Source organism: Erythrolamprus reginae, chromosome 6, assembly GCF_031021105.1.
Source record: "Erythrolamprus reginae isolate rEryReg1 chromosome 6, rEryReg1.hap1, whole genome shotgun sequence".
NCBI classification, from domain to species: domain Eukaryota; kingdom Metazoa; phylum Chordata; class Lepidosauria; order Squamata; family Dipsadidae; genus Erythrolamprus; species Erythrolamprus reginae.
In genome coordinates, this window is record NC_091955.1 from 2,597,941 (window position 1) to 2,611,638 (window position 13,698).

The window sequence follows — 13,698 nt, forward strand, 5'->3', positions numbered from 1 at the left end:
GTGCGTGTTGAGTCTGCCTTAAAAATAATGGGCATTAAACCACAAGCAGTTTCAATCGTTTGTCGCAGCTGCCGTCTTGAAATTTTGACACGATCTAGTGGACATTCTTGTTCCCATTATGCCTTAGTTTTTTTTCCAGGGAGTAAAAATGCTTTAATTTTTTTTAAGGTTCTGAAAATCAGCTGTGACGATCAGCCGTGCTTGCGCAACTGTTGGAACCTTAAAAAAAACTTTTTTAAAATAATTTTTTTACTACCGCTTCTGGAGAATAGGTAGTAAAATGCTTTAAAAGGTTAAAAGAAAGATTCCAGCGATCATGGACACAGCTGATTGTCACTGCTGATCACTGGAACCTTTTAAAAAAACTTTGTTTTAGCATTTTTAGTTTTAAAACCCACCCACCCATCCTTCCATCTATTCATCCATAATTATTCATCATCCACCCATTAATCCATTAATCAATTCTTCCATCCACCTATGTATCTGTCCATCTATCCATCCTTCCACCCATTCTCCATTCATCCTTTCATCAATCTGTCCATCCATCCATTTGCCTATCCATTCATCCATCTATTCATCCATCCATTCATCTGTAATTATTCATCATCCACCCATTCATCCATTCTTTTATCCACCTATGTACCTGTCCATCTATCCATCCATCCACCCATTCTCCATCCATCCATTCATCGATCTGTCCATCCACTGCAGAGCATCCCTTGCCAAATACTCAAAGACGGTCCCTCTCCTTCCTCCCCAGGTGGCCTACTTCCTCCTGAGCGCCCTGAGTCTCAACGTCTGCGTTCTGGCCATGGCTTTCGCCGCCTACTGCTACTCCCAGATCCTCCGCTTCACCTGCGCGCCCATCTCCGAGACGGTCTGCCACTGCAAGCTGGACATCTCGGACCCGCTGAGCCGGACCGTCACCTATCACAGCGACTGCAGCTTCATCACCAACACCTTCTACCTCTTCCTGCTCATCCAGTTCCTCCTCAACCTCCTGGCCGCCCTCGTGGGCTTCTCCGCCTGTTTCGTCATGTGGAAGGATCGCTACCAAGTCTTTTACGTGGGCACACGGGCGCAGTCCAAAGCCATGGCGGGAGGGCCCCCGCCCAAAGTGTAGGGCAGCGATGGCAGGCCTTTTTTCCCCCTCAGGTGCTGAAAGGGCATGGGCGCGCGCTGTCACACATGCGCAAGGGCCCACACCCGTAATTCAATGCCTGAGGAGGGCGAAAACAGCTTCTCTCATCCTGCAGAGGCCCTCTGGAGGCCGAAAGCAGCCTCTTTCCCAACTTCTTGTGGACCCAGTAGGCTCGTGTTTTGCCTTTTCCAGGTTCCAAAGACTTCCCTGCATTCTGCCTGATGGGCCCAGTTGAGCAAAACACACACAAACTGACCAGAGGCTTCCGAAACACAAAATATACTGCTCCAAAAAAATATATAAACAACACAATATAACTCCAACTAAATCAAACTTCTGTGAAATCAAACTGTCCACTTAGGAAGCGACACTGATTGACAATCAATTTCACCTGCTGTTGTGCACATTCAACTTTGTACACGACAAAGTCTTCAATGAGAATATTTCATTCATTCAGATCTAGGATGGGTTGTTTGAGTGGTACCTGTATTTTTATTTTTTTGAGCAGTGTATATTGCTTTACGAATTGGCTGAGAGCCGCTAGGATGGCGGAAGAATGTCTGTTTATGACCCAAAGGTCAGGGTTAACTGCCAAGCCGATAACGAATGTCTCCACCCCTCCCCAAGGTTTGTAAAGAAGGCCTCCAAACTGGACTGCAGCAAAGCTACTCACTCTGTCGTCCAAGCGCTACAGATTTTCGAAACACAAGTGTCCAAAAACTGGATTATTTTCCAAAGATGCAAGATGTTGCTTTAGAGACGGAACTCCGGATCTGTTTCTTGTTCTCTGTTAAACCACGAACGATAACTCCTGCCAAGAACCTCCCACAACGCCTCCCCTTTTAAGCCTGCTGCAGCATTCCCTGATTACCCCTCCTCTTATCCTCCTCCTCCCCTCCTCCTCCTCCTTTTCCTCCTCCTTCTCCTCTTTTCCTCTTCGTCTTCTTCCTCCTCCTCATCCTATCCTCCTCTTCTCCTCCTCCTTTCGCTTCTTCCTTTCCTCTTAGTTCTCCTCCTCTTCTTCTTCCTCCTCCTCCTCCTCTCCTCCTCCCCTTGTTCTCTTCTCCTCCTCCTCTTCTACTTCCTCTTCCTCCCCCTCCTTCTCTTCTTCCTCTGCTGCAGCATTCCCTAATTACTCTGTGTTTAGGATCTTCTTCTACGTCTGCGCAGCTGCTCCTGTCGTCCCAACATCCTTCGCACCCCAGACGTTGAGGATGGGGTCATTCATCACCCCTTCTCATCTGACCCAGACAAGACTCTAACTGGGGGTTCCACAGGCACTGCAGGGGCCTCCAGCTCTACCTCTACATCACCTTCAGCTTCCATCTCTCCTTCTCCCTCACTGTCTGAATCCTCTGAGAGCCACACAGGTCTCCGATCCTCCGATGGACCCAGTTCACCCAATTCAAAATCTGTTACCAGAGGAGCTGACTATGAGCCAACCACAACACCCTGGAGTTGGGAGAGGCCATAAACGCCCTCCCCCATCCCTCCGGAGGCTCTCCGGAAGCCAAAAACGCCCTCCCGGAGCCTCCGTGTGAGCCAAAAATCAGCTGGACGGCACAAACATGCACATTGGAGCTAACTAGGGCAACGGCTTGCATGCCAGCAGATGTGGTTCGCCACCACTGGTGTAGGATGACTGTTCTGTGTAGCCGACCCAATCAATTAAAAAGCAAACTCAGATGCATTGGGGACATGGATGAAGTCAAAAGTATACTCAGAATTCAGTGAGGAAGAGCATAATTCTAAAACATTTTCGATAAAAGCAGTCTGGGATGCTCACCAGCTAAAAGCATAAATCTCTCATGAGCTGTCTGGTATATATATATTTCAGTTGTTTACTGTTCAGAATCTTTTGCAAAAACAGGCACAAAGATCCAGGAATTTCAGGAACAAACTCACAAGATTCCGTTTTCCAATAAGGAACATGGTCAGCCTATTTTTCCCATCGTTCCTGTTTATACACTGCCAGGGGGGGGCTACATGTCCATAGAGCTACTCACCTCCAAGAACCATCGCCTATAGAGATATTCCTGCCTGCTTTGTGCCCTTCGGACTCTGGCATCTAATAGGGGCTTCTGATCTCCAATGTCCTCTGAGTCAGATATTACCATCATTGGGGTTTGTACAGTCTCTGGAGGTTCTCCAGGTTTCTCAGGTTCCAACTGTCTCTCATTCTTGGACTCAGCTGTCACTGGCCTCGGGTATCAAGATGGACCCGGTTCATCCTCTTCAGAATTTGTGACTAACTGAGCTGCTTGTGGACCACTCACAACAGAAATGAGAAGAAGGCCTCAAGAAAAGCCACACACAAAAAACCCACCCCATGCTTTCTTTCAGTGGTTCTTTCTAAAACCAGAGGAGAGACATGTGGGGCGCCTCCGTCCACCTGCATCCAAAGAACCACAGGGTGGTACATATTTCTAACGACAATTGTTGCCAAACCCTCTTCTTGCCAGAGAAACCCTCCCAATGTGCCTCCAAAGAATGCGGCCCGCATTTTGGTGCTAGTTGCAAGGAAACGTGTGAGCAATTCTCGGAGTATTCCTCCCGCGCATTCCCACTTCTCGGAATTTTGGGGCGGTTAGTCTGCAAAAGTGCCAACCTGACGTGCAGAAAGAGCTGGATTAAAGGAGATCGTGTTTTAATCCAGGGCAGTAGTGGGTTCCTACCGGAATGGTAAAGGATGCTACACCGATAGCAAAAGTTGAGCTGCGTGCGCAGCTTTGGGGAACTTTTGCATGCCCGCGTCCCAGCTTGTTTTTGCTTCTGTTCATGCGCAAGAAGCAAACTCTCATGAGGGGATGTACAAGAGAGATTTCAATGATTTTTTTGGCGTGATTTTGCTTCTGGGCATGCGCAGGAAGCAAACTCTCATGAGGGAGCACGTGTGCCAGAGACAGAGTTTGGTGATCTTTTGCTCCTGCGCCTGCTCAGGAGCAAAATAATCTCTGAAATCTCTCTCAAGCAAATGTCCTCTTGTGAGATTTTGCTTCCTGTGCCTGCACATGTTTTTGCTTCTGTGCATGTGCAGGAAGCAAAATCTCACGAAGGAACACGTGTGCCAGAGACAGAGTTTGGTGATCTTTTGCTCCTGCACATGTTCAGGAGCAAAATAATCTCTGAAATCTCTCTCAAGCAAACGTCCTCTTGTGAGATTTTGCTTCTGTGCATGCGCAGGAAGCAAAATCTCACGAGGGAACATGTGTGCCAGAGACAGAGTTTGGTGATCTTTTGCTGCTGCACATGCTCAGGAGCAAAATAATCTCTGAAATCTCTCTCAAGCAAACGTCCTCTTGTGAGATTTTGCTTCTGTGCATGCGCAGGAAGCAAAATCTCATGAGGGAACACATGTGCCAGAGACAGAGTTTGGTGATCTTTTGCTCCTGCACATGCTCAGGAGCAAAATAATCTCTCTCAAGCAAACGTCCTCTTGTGAGATTTTGCTTCCTGTGCCTGTACATGTTTTTGCTTCTGTGCATGCGCAGGAAGCAAAATCTCACGAGGGGAGGTGCACACAAGAGAGATTTTGACAATTTTTTCCTTCCTGTGCATGCGCAGGATCCTGCTGCAGCGCATGTTCAGGAAGCGAAATCTCGCAAGGGGACATTCACACAAGCAAGAGATTTTGGTGATTTTTTTGCTCCTGTACATGCACAGGAAGCAAAATCTCATGAGGGGGTGTGCGCATGAGAAAGATTTTGGATATTTTTTGCTTCCTGCACATGCGTGCTTTTGCTTCTGGGCGTGCGCAGGAAACAAAATCTCACAAGGAGACATGTGCGCATGAGAAAAATTTTGCCGATTTTTTGCTTCCTACACATGCATAAGAAGGAAAATCTGGTGACGGGACGCACACATGCGCAATATTTTGTTGATTTTTGCCTCCTGCGCGTGCACATGTTTTTGTTTCTGTGCATTCATGCGAAGCAAAATCTCGCAAGGGGACAGGCATGCAAGACAGATTTTGGTGGGTTTTTTGCTCCTGCGCATGCACATGCTTTTGCTTCTGTGCATGCGCAGGAAGTGAAATCTCACAAGGGGAGGTGTGCGCATGAGAGATTTTGTCAATTTTTTTCCTTCCTGTGCATGCACGTGATCTTGCTGCAGTGCATGTTCAGGAAGTGAAATCTCACAAGGGGACGTTCGCATGCGAGAGAGATTTTGGTGATTTTTTTTGCACAGAAGCAAAATAATCGGCGAAATCTCTCTCCCGCGCATGTCCCCTTGTGAGATTTTGCTTTCGGCACATGCTCAGCAGCAAAAAACAGGCTGAGGCGTGCCAGTGGGCGCAGAAGATACCCAAAGCTGGCCGCACAGTGCACCAGTACTGGTGGTAGGAGCAATCCACCCCGGTCCAGGGCAACTTTAAGACTGGTGGACTTCAACTCCCAGAATTCCCCTGACTGGCTAGGGAATCCTGGGAGTTGAAGTCCACAAATCTACAAAAATAAATAAATCCCAAGTTTGAAGAGCCCTGTTTTAGTCCATGGCAATTCCTTCTAGGGAAAAGCAGTAGCTCACAATAGTGATCGGGACGACACTAAATGAAACATCATAGAATACGGGGACCAAGGGCAAGTAGATGCAGAAAAACACAGGTGGGCCTCGACTTACGACCGGAAACAAGCCCAAAATTAATGTCGCCAAGCAAGATATTTAGCTCAGCGGGTTTTGCCCCATTTTATGACCCTTCTCGCCACCGCCGTTCAGCGAATCACTGCCGTCGTTAAGTGAGTCACAGGGTGGTTAAGTGAATCTGGCTTCCCCCGTTGACTTTGCTTGTCAAGCAGGCCGTAAAATGGGATTTGCAGGACACTAGAACCGTCATCAATATGGACCAGTTGCCAAGCATCTAAATTTTAATCACTTGCATGCTGCAGTAAATGTGAATAATGGTCCTGAAGTCACTTTTTTTCCCCCAGGGCTGTTGTGACTTTGAATGCTCACTTAACAAACTGTTGTAAGCCAAGGACTACCTTCAACCAAGATCTCGGGTTTCTGTAAATCTTTTACATGTGCGCATACGGAACCATTCTATGATTTTAGATCCGTCGGACCGCGAAGGAACACCCCCCCCCCCATTCTCTTCCTAGTTCGAACGCTTGGGTTTTCTCGTGTGGGTTGTTTTCAAACGACACTGATTTGTTGCCGAGAGGCAATTTCACAATGAGCTTACTCTTGGGATGTCCCAGGAGCTGGGCAAGCTCTTTCCTGTCCATTAAAGCAGCCCTGTTTTCTTCAAGCTTCTGGAAAAAAATAAAAGTAGACGCTACTTTAAAGCGTCGCATTAAGAGTGGCTTTTCCAAAGCAGCTGCCAATTTCAAATTTAGCTACTCTTGGGATGTCCCAGGAGATGGGCAACTTCTTTCCTGTCCATTAACGCAGCCCTGTTTGTTTTGAGCTTCTGGAACAATAAAAGGAGATGCTACTTTAAAGAGTCACGTTAAGAGTAGTCTTTTCAAAGCAGCTGCAAATTTCACAATGAGCTACTCTTGAGATATCCCAAAAGCTGGGTAAGCTCTTTCTTGTCCATTAAAGCAGCTCTGTTTTCTTTCAAGTTTCTGAAAATAATAAAAGATGATGCTACTTTAAAGAGTTGTGTTAACAGTGACCTTTTTAAAGCAGTCGCCAATTTCACAATGAGCTACTCTTGGGATGTTTTGGGAGCTGGGCAAGCTCTTTCCTGTCCATTAAAGCAGCCCTGTTTCCTTCAAATATCTGGAAAAATAAAAGGAGGCGCTACTTTAAAGAGTTGTGTTAAAAGTGACCTTTTTAAAGCAGTCGCCAATTTCACAATGAGCTACTCTTGGGATGTCCCAGAAGCTGGGCAAGATCTTTCCTGTCCATTAAAGCAGCCCTGTTTCCTTCAAACATCTGGAAAAATAAAAGGAGGCGCTATTTTAAAGAGTCACGTTAAGGGTGGCCTTTTTAAAGCAGTCGCCAATTTCATAACAAGCTACTCTTGGGATGTCCCAGGAGACAAGCAAGCTCTTTCCTCTCCATTAAAACAGCCCTGTTTCCTAGGAGATGCTACTTTAAAGAGTCGCGTTAAAGGTGGCCTTTTCAAAGCAGCCATCAACTTCACAATGAACTACTTTTGGGATATCTCAGGAGCTGGGCAAGCTCTTTCCTATCCATTTAAAGCAGCCCTATTTGCCCTTAAGCTTCTGGGGAAAAAATAAAAGGAGATGCTACTTTAAAGAGTTGCGTTAAGGGTGGCTTTTTCAAAGCAGCTGCATCCATTTTTTTCCACACGTTAAGTCTGAAATCTTCCTTTGAGTTTGGAAGAGATTTTTTTCCCACCTGAATTATTTCCGAAGGATTGACATGTCAGTCTTTCCAAGAATAGACAAGCCGCCCTGATGTGCTCGACAAACATTGTATATAGCCACACCATCTGTTCCTGAAGCCTCCACCCAGGGGAAGATTATATTCATTAGTAGTCTTGGGCGAACCCAATGAAGTTCAGGTTCGGGTTCGGCACCCGAATTTTTAAAAACTTTTGAGTTCGGCGCTTGGGAAAGCGCCAGGAAGCACCGCTGCACAGCTGTCACCTTCCGGAACATTCGTGGCGCTTGCCGGCGCTCTCCCGAACCCAAACCCGAACTTTTGCCGAACTTCCGGGTTCGCCGTTCAGGAGACCGCCGAGAAGGGCCCTCACTGTTCCAGAAGGTGACAGCTGCGCGGCGGCGCTTCCCAGAACACCCGGGGACCTGTCGGCCAGTCGGGAGGCGCAAAAGGAGGTGGGGAATCCCACGAGGGAATTCCAGGGGCGAAGCTTTGACATCACTCAGACGTCCTTTCTGGAGTCCCCGTTTCAGCCAGCCAGGAAGTTCAGCAAAAGTTCGGGTTCGGGTTTGGGAGAGCGCCAAAATTTTATTTATTTTATTTTATTTATTTATTTTTCCAATACACAATGAGGGTTTTAGTGGGTATATATCTATCTATATACACATAGTAAAATACATGATGAAGGTTATAGAGGAGATACTCATAGTAAAATAAAGAAGATATAGGAATAGAACACATCAATGAAAGAGTAGAAGAAGAGATATAGGAATGGAAGAAAGGTAGAGGAGATATAGGAGAGCAATAGGACAGGGGACAGAAGGCACTCTAGTGCACTTGTACTCACCCCTTACTGACCTCTTAGGAATCTGGATAGGTCAACCATGGATAGTCTAAGGGTAAAGTGTTGGGGGTTAGGGGATGATACTACGGAGTCCGGTAGTGAATTCCACGCTTCGACAACTCGATTACTAAAGTTGTATTTTTTACAGTCAAGTTTGGAGCAGTTAATATTAAGCTTGTTTTCTGTTGTGTGCTCTTGTGTTGTTGTGGTTGAAGCTGAAGTAGTCTTTGAGAGGCAGGACCTTGCAGCATATGATCTTGTGGGCAATACTTAGATCATGTTCCAGGCGTCTTAGTTCTAATAGTTCTACATATTTTGACAAATAAATAAAAGAGAAAATAAAGTCTTCCCAGGACGTCTAAGCCATAAGAAGAAACCCGAACGGAAGATTGTGTGTTGTGTCCTCAAGGAGCCAGCCACTCCACCCTAAGGAACCTTTGCCAGAGACTTCCAGCCCTTTGGATTCTGCTTTCACATGACCCCACTGTTGGCAAGCGGCTACTCTGTGTAGGAAGCTCCTTGGAGCACTGCCTGTGTACAGGGGGTGGACAAAAAAATGGAAACACTTAACTTTTGGGCATCATAATGTTTGGACATGTTCAAATCAATCAAACTTTGATATATTTTAATAGTTTTTTTTAAATTTCTGTTATTTGATATGTTTTTTTAAGCTACCATTTTTTAAAACAGAAATTTAAGGAAATTGGTTATACCCTTCTAGAAATGGCAGACTTCTCTGACTTTCAAAGAGGCCAAATTGTTGATGCTCGAAGGGCAGGCGCTAGTGTAACAGAAAGTGCCCGAATGTTTCAAGAGGACATGTCTCAAAAGTCATGACTGCTTTTGAAAGAGAAGGGAAAACGTCCTCAGCCAAGCACAGGTCTGGTCGAAAGTCGAAGTCGTCTGAGAGAGACCGTTCGGACTCTAAAGCGAGTGGTTAGAGCGGATCGCAAGACCGCAGCTCCTAAAATCACTGCAGAGCTCAATAGACACGTACAGAACCCCGTTGCCACAAAAACTGTTCGAAGGGAGCTTCACAAATCTGTATTCCAACTCTGGATTTTCAAGGTGTTTCCATTATTTTGTCCACCCTCCCTGTAATTAAGTGGCTGCCCAATGCTGCCCACTGGAACCCAGCTGAGGCTTCATTGGTGCGCCTGGATAGATGTCGCCTCGTTGGCTCCGAAGGGGCTGTTCGTGCTTTTGTGTTCTATATTTGCAACCGAGCGGCTTCCCCCTCCCGCCCACAGCCCTGGCTGCAGGCTCCTGTTGGGAATGTGTTTTTTAAATACTAGCAGGAGGGTGGGGAGAGGAGAGAGGGGGGAGTGGAAGGGGGTCAGCGAGGAACAACGGCTGGAGGCTGGACCCACTGAATGGGTGCCTTTTATATATATATATACAAAAGCTCTGTTGATGCTTCTGGCTTTTGGTGCTGGTCTAATGTTCTAATATAGTATACTATGGTATACTATCGTACAGTATATATACTATACTACTATAGCATATACTGTACTATATAGTTGATGTAGATATATAGGCAGTTATATATAGTTAGTATATAAATATGCAATATGTAGTTTGCTAAATACCCTTCCTTCCTTCCTTCTTTCTTTTTCTTCTTTCTTTCTTTTTTCTTTTCTTACTCTTTTCCTTCCTTCCTTCTCTTTCTTCTTTTTTTCTTTCTGCTTTTCTCTCAATCTCTCTTTCTCCCTCTCTCTTCCCTTCCCTCCCTCCCTCCTTCATTCTTCCCTTTCTTTCTTCTTTTTTTCTTTTCTTACTCTGACCCTTTCCTTCCTTCATTCCTTCATTCCTTCCATCCACCTTTCCTTCCTTCTTTCTTCCTTCTTTCTCTTTTTCTTTTCTTACTCTGACCCTTTCCTTCTCTTTCTTTTTTTCTTTCTCTCTTTCCTTCTTTCCTTCCTTTCCTTTCTTTTTCTTTTCTTATTTTTTCTTTCTCCTTCTCTCTCAATCGCTCTTGCTCCCTCTCTCCCCCTCCCTCCCTCCAATCCTTTCTTCCTTTCTCTCTCCCTCCCTTTCCCTGCCCTTTCCTGTCCCTCCCCTTCCCTCCCTCCCTACCTCCTTTCTTTCTTTCTTTCTTTCTTTCTTCTTCCTTCCTTCCTTCCCTCCTTCCTTCTCTCTCTCCCTCTCTTGCCCCCTCCCTCCCTCTCTCCCTCCCAAGGGCCAAGATTTCTCCATGGACCACCAAAACTTTCCCACGCACCACTCGTTGTTGACCTGTGATCTAATTGACTGAGAAACGTGATGGGGAGGGCAGAACAGCTTGAGAGCATGCGCAAGAAGGAAAGATCTTGTAAGAGGATGCACACACCTGCGATATTTTGGCAAAAATTTTTGCACTGAAAAAAACATTCCTTACTTGTCGCTGCATTTTGAAAACCTTTCTGATTTATAAAATATTAGAAGTACAGTCCTCATCTTACGAACGCCTCTTCTAACGAACTTTTCGAGATACGAACCCGGTGTTTAAGATTTTTTTGCCTCTTCTTCCGAACTATTTTCACCTCATGAACCCAAGCCGCTGCTGCTGGGATGAAGGGGTTTCTTCCCCCCCCCCTTTTTTTGAAGAAAGAAAAGGGAGGGGTGGCTTGGAGGGGGAAAGAGTTTGCATTAACAAAAGTAGGAGAACAGCGTGCTTGCACAGGCGCTGAAACGGTGTCTTTTTAAGAAAGAAAAGGGAGGGGCAGCTTGGAGGAGTAAAGATTTTGCATGCTTGCAAAGGCACTGAAAGGGTGTCTTTTGAAGAAACAAAAGGGAGGGGCGCCCCCCTTGCCTTTCTTCCTTCCCACTCACCCTTTAGCCTAGCCTTGCTTCTTCCACCCGCCCCCTTTAGCTGCTCCTCCCTGCCCTCTGTTCGCCTCCCTTCTAAAGTTTGGGATTTTCCTGAAGGATTTGCACGCATTATTTGCTTTTACATTGATTCCTATGGGAAACATTGTTTCGTCTTACGAACGTTTCACCTTACGAACCTCCTCCTGGAACCAATTAAGTGCGTATCATGAGGTACCACTGTACATGTTTAAAACTTGCAAACTTCGGGTGCGTGGGCTTATTTCTTGGAGGGCTCATTGTGCGGCCAGAACAGAAATAATTAGTTTAATTGGTTTATGACTCTCAGAAACACCTTGCCAAGTTTCGAAGATCTCGGCCTGGCAGCTCTCCAAACCAGATAAGGCCTGTGACTATCAATTCACCCTTTGCTGGACGTGAATGAGAAGAATTCACAGTAACTTTATGTTAATAAAAAAGGGTTTTTTTTGACAAGGAGTCTGCTTCGTGGTTTGGGGAATCTTAGGTGAGAACACATTTAACGTACATTGACGACAATGAAAACAATTAGCGTGAAACTCAAACTCTCCATTTAAGACAAGGAAATGTGCAAAAACATGTTTCCTATAGATATTACAATAACATAAGTTGCAACCTCACAATTTGGTTATGACCTATAAAGCCCTTCATGGCACCGGACCAGATTATCTCAGGGACCGCCTTCTGCTGCACGAATCCCAGCGACCAGTTAGGTCCCACAGAGTGGGTCTTCTCCGGGTCCCATCAACCAAACAATGTCACTTGGCAGGACCCAGAGGAAGAGCCTTCTCTGTGGCGGCCCCAGCCCTCGGGAACCAACTCCCCCAGAGATTAGAATTGCCCCCACCCTCCTTGCCTTTCGAAAGCTGCTTAAAACCCACCTCTGCCGCCAGGCATGGGGGGACTGAGATACCCTTTCCCCCTAGGCCCTTACAATTTTATGCATGGTATGTCTGTATGTATGATTGGTTTTTATACAGTGATCCCTCGATTTTCGCGATCTCGTTCTTCGCGAAACGCTATATCGCGATTTTTCCCACCCGATGATGTCACTCTCTTCCTTCCTTTCTCATCTTCCTTTCTCTCTCTCTTTCTCTATCTTGCTTCTTCCTCTCTCACACTCTCTTCCTCCCTCTCTCATCTCTTTCTTTCCTTCTCTCTCTTTCTCTATCTCTCCCCCTCTTGCTGGTGGGCGGCGGGCGGCGGGCGGGCGGTGGGCGGGCGGGCGGGCGGTGGCATCAGCGAGGAAGACCCAGGGAAGGTTCCTTCAGCCGCCCAGCAGCTGATCTGCTCGGCAGCGCAGCGAGGAGCCGAATCGGGGTTTCCCCTTTGCGTGGGCGGCGGGGAAACCCCGATCTTCGTCTGCTCGCTGCTGCTGCGCTGCCGAGCAGATCAGCTGCTGGGCGGCCGCAGCAGCAGCGAGCAGACGAAGATCGGGGTTTCCCCGCCGCCCACGCAAAGGGGAAACCCCGATCTTCGTCTGCTTGCTGCTGCTGCACTGCCGAGCAGATCAGCTGCTGGGCGGCCGAAGGAACCTTCCCTGGGTCTTCCCCGCCGCCCACGAAAACTCCACCATCTGCGCATGCGCGGCCATGAAAAAAGGGCGCGCATGCGCAGATGGTGTTTTTACTTCCGCAACCCTACATCGCGAAAAATCGATTATCGCGAGGGGTCTTGGAACGGAACCCTCGCGATAATCGAGGGATCACTGTAATGGGTTTTTAACTGTTTTTAGTATTGGATTTTGTTATATACTGTTTTATTGCTGTTGTTAGCTGCCCCGAGTCTGCGGAGAGGGGCGGCATAGAAATCCAATAAATAAATAAATAAATAATAAATAAATTTATGTTTCCCAAGAACCCAGAAAAATTTTCCCCACCACACAAACTGCCTCCTGACATTTCCCGCTCTCCTCAAAGAGGCAAACAGGGCAACGTGTTTTATTCAGGTAAGATGAAATCTAGAGTTGAGAGTTTTATAATTAGGGAAATCAGGATCAATTAAGTAGAATCCGAGTGTAGATTTTGCCCAAGGCCAGAGAGAAATCTTTCAATCTCTTATCAACATTTCTTTCCCCCCCTTTTTTTTTCAACTAAAAAACTTAAAATTATACTTCATGGCATCGGACCAGAATATCTCCGAGACCACCTTCTGCTGCACGAATCCCAGTGACCGATTAGGTCCCAGAGTCGGCCTTCTCCGGGTCCCGTCAACTAAACAATGTCGGTTGGCGGGCCCCAGGGGAAGAGCCTTCTCTGTGGCAGCCCCGACTCTCTGGAACCAGCTCCCCCCAGAGATTAGAACTGCCCCTACCCTCCTTGCCTTTCGTAAACTCCTCAAAATCCACCTTTGTCATCAGTCATGGGGGAACTGAGATATCTCCCCCGGGCCTATATAATTTATGTATGGTATGTTTGTAGGTATGTCTGCTTAAAAATGGGGTTTTCTTAACTACTTTAAATTTTAAATTGTAAATTATTAGATTTGTTATGAATTGTTTTATTATGTTGTGAGCCGCCCCGAGTCTACGGAAAGGGGCGGCATACAAATCTAATAAATAAATAAATAAAATAAATACTCACACAAGAAAGAC

At 46.4% G+C, this 13,698-nt stretch overlaps 1 protein-coding gene across 1 annotated transcript in view; it reads left to right on the forward strand.

Moving 5' to 3' along the window:
- The window catches only part of SSPN (sarcospan), a 7,144-nt gene extending 4,761 nt beyond the window's left edge, over positions 1-2,383 (forward strand). Inside the window, exon 3 of the mRNA XM_070755063.1 lies at positions 761-2,383. Coding sequence (XP_070611164.1) covers positions 761-1,123 — 363 coding nt within the window. The 3' untranslated portion in view covers positions 1,124-2,383. The remainder of the gene's footprint in view (positions 1-760) is intronic.
- Positions 2,384-13,698: the final 11,315 nt, after the last annotated feature.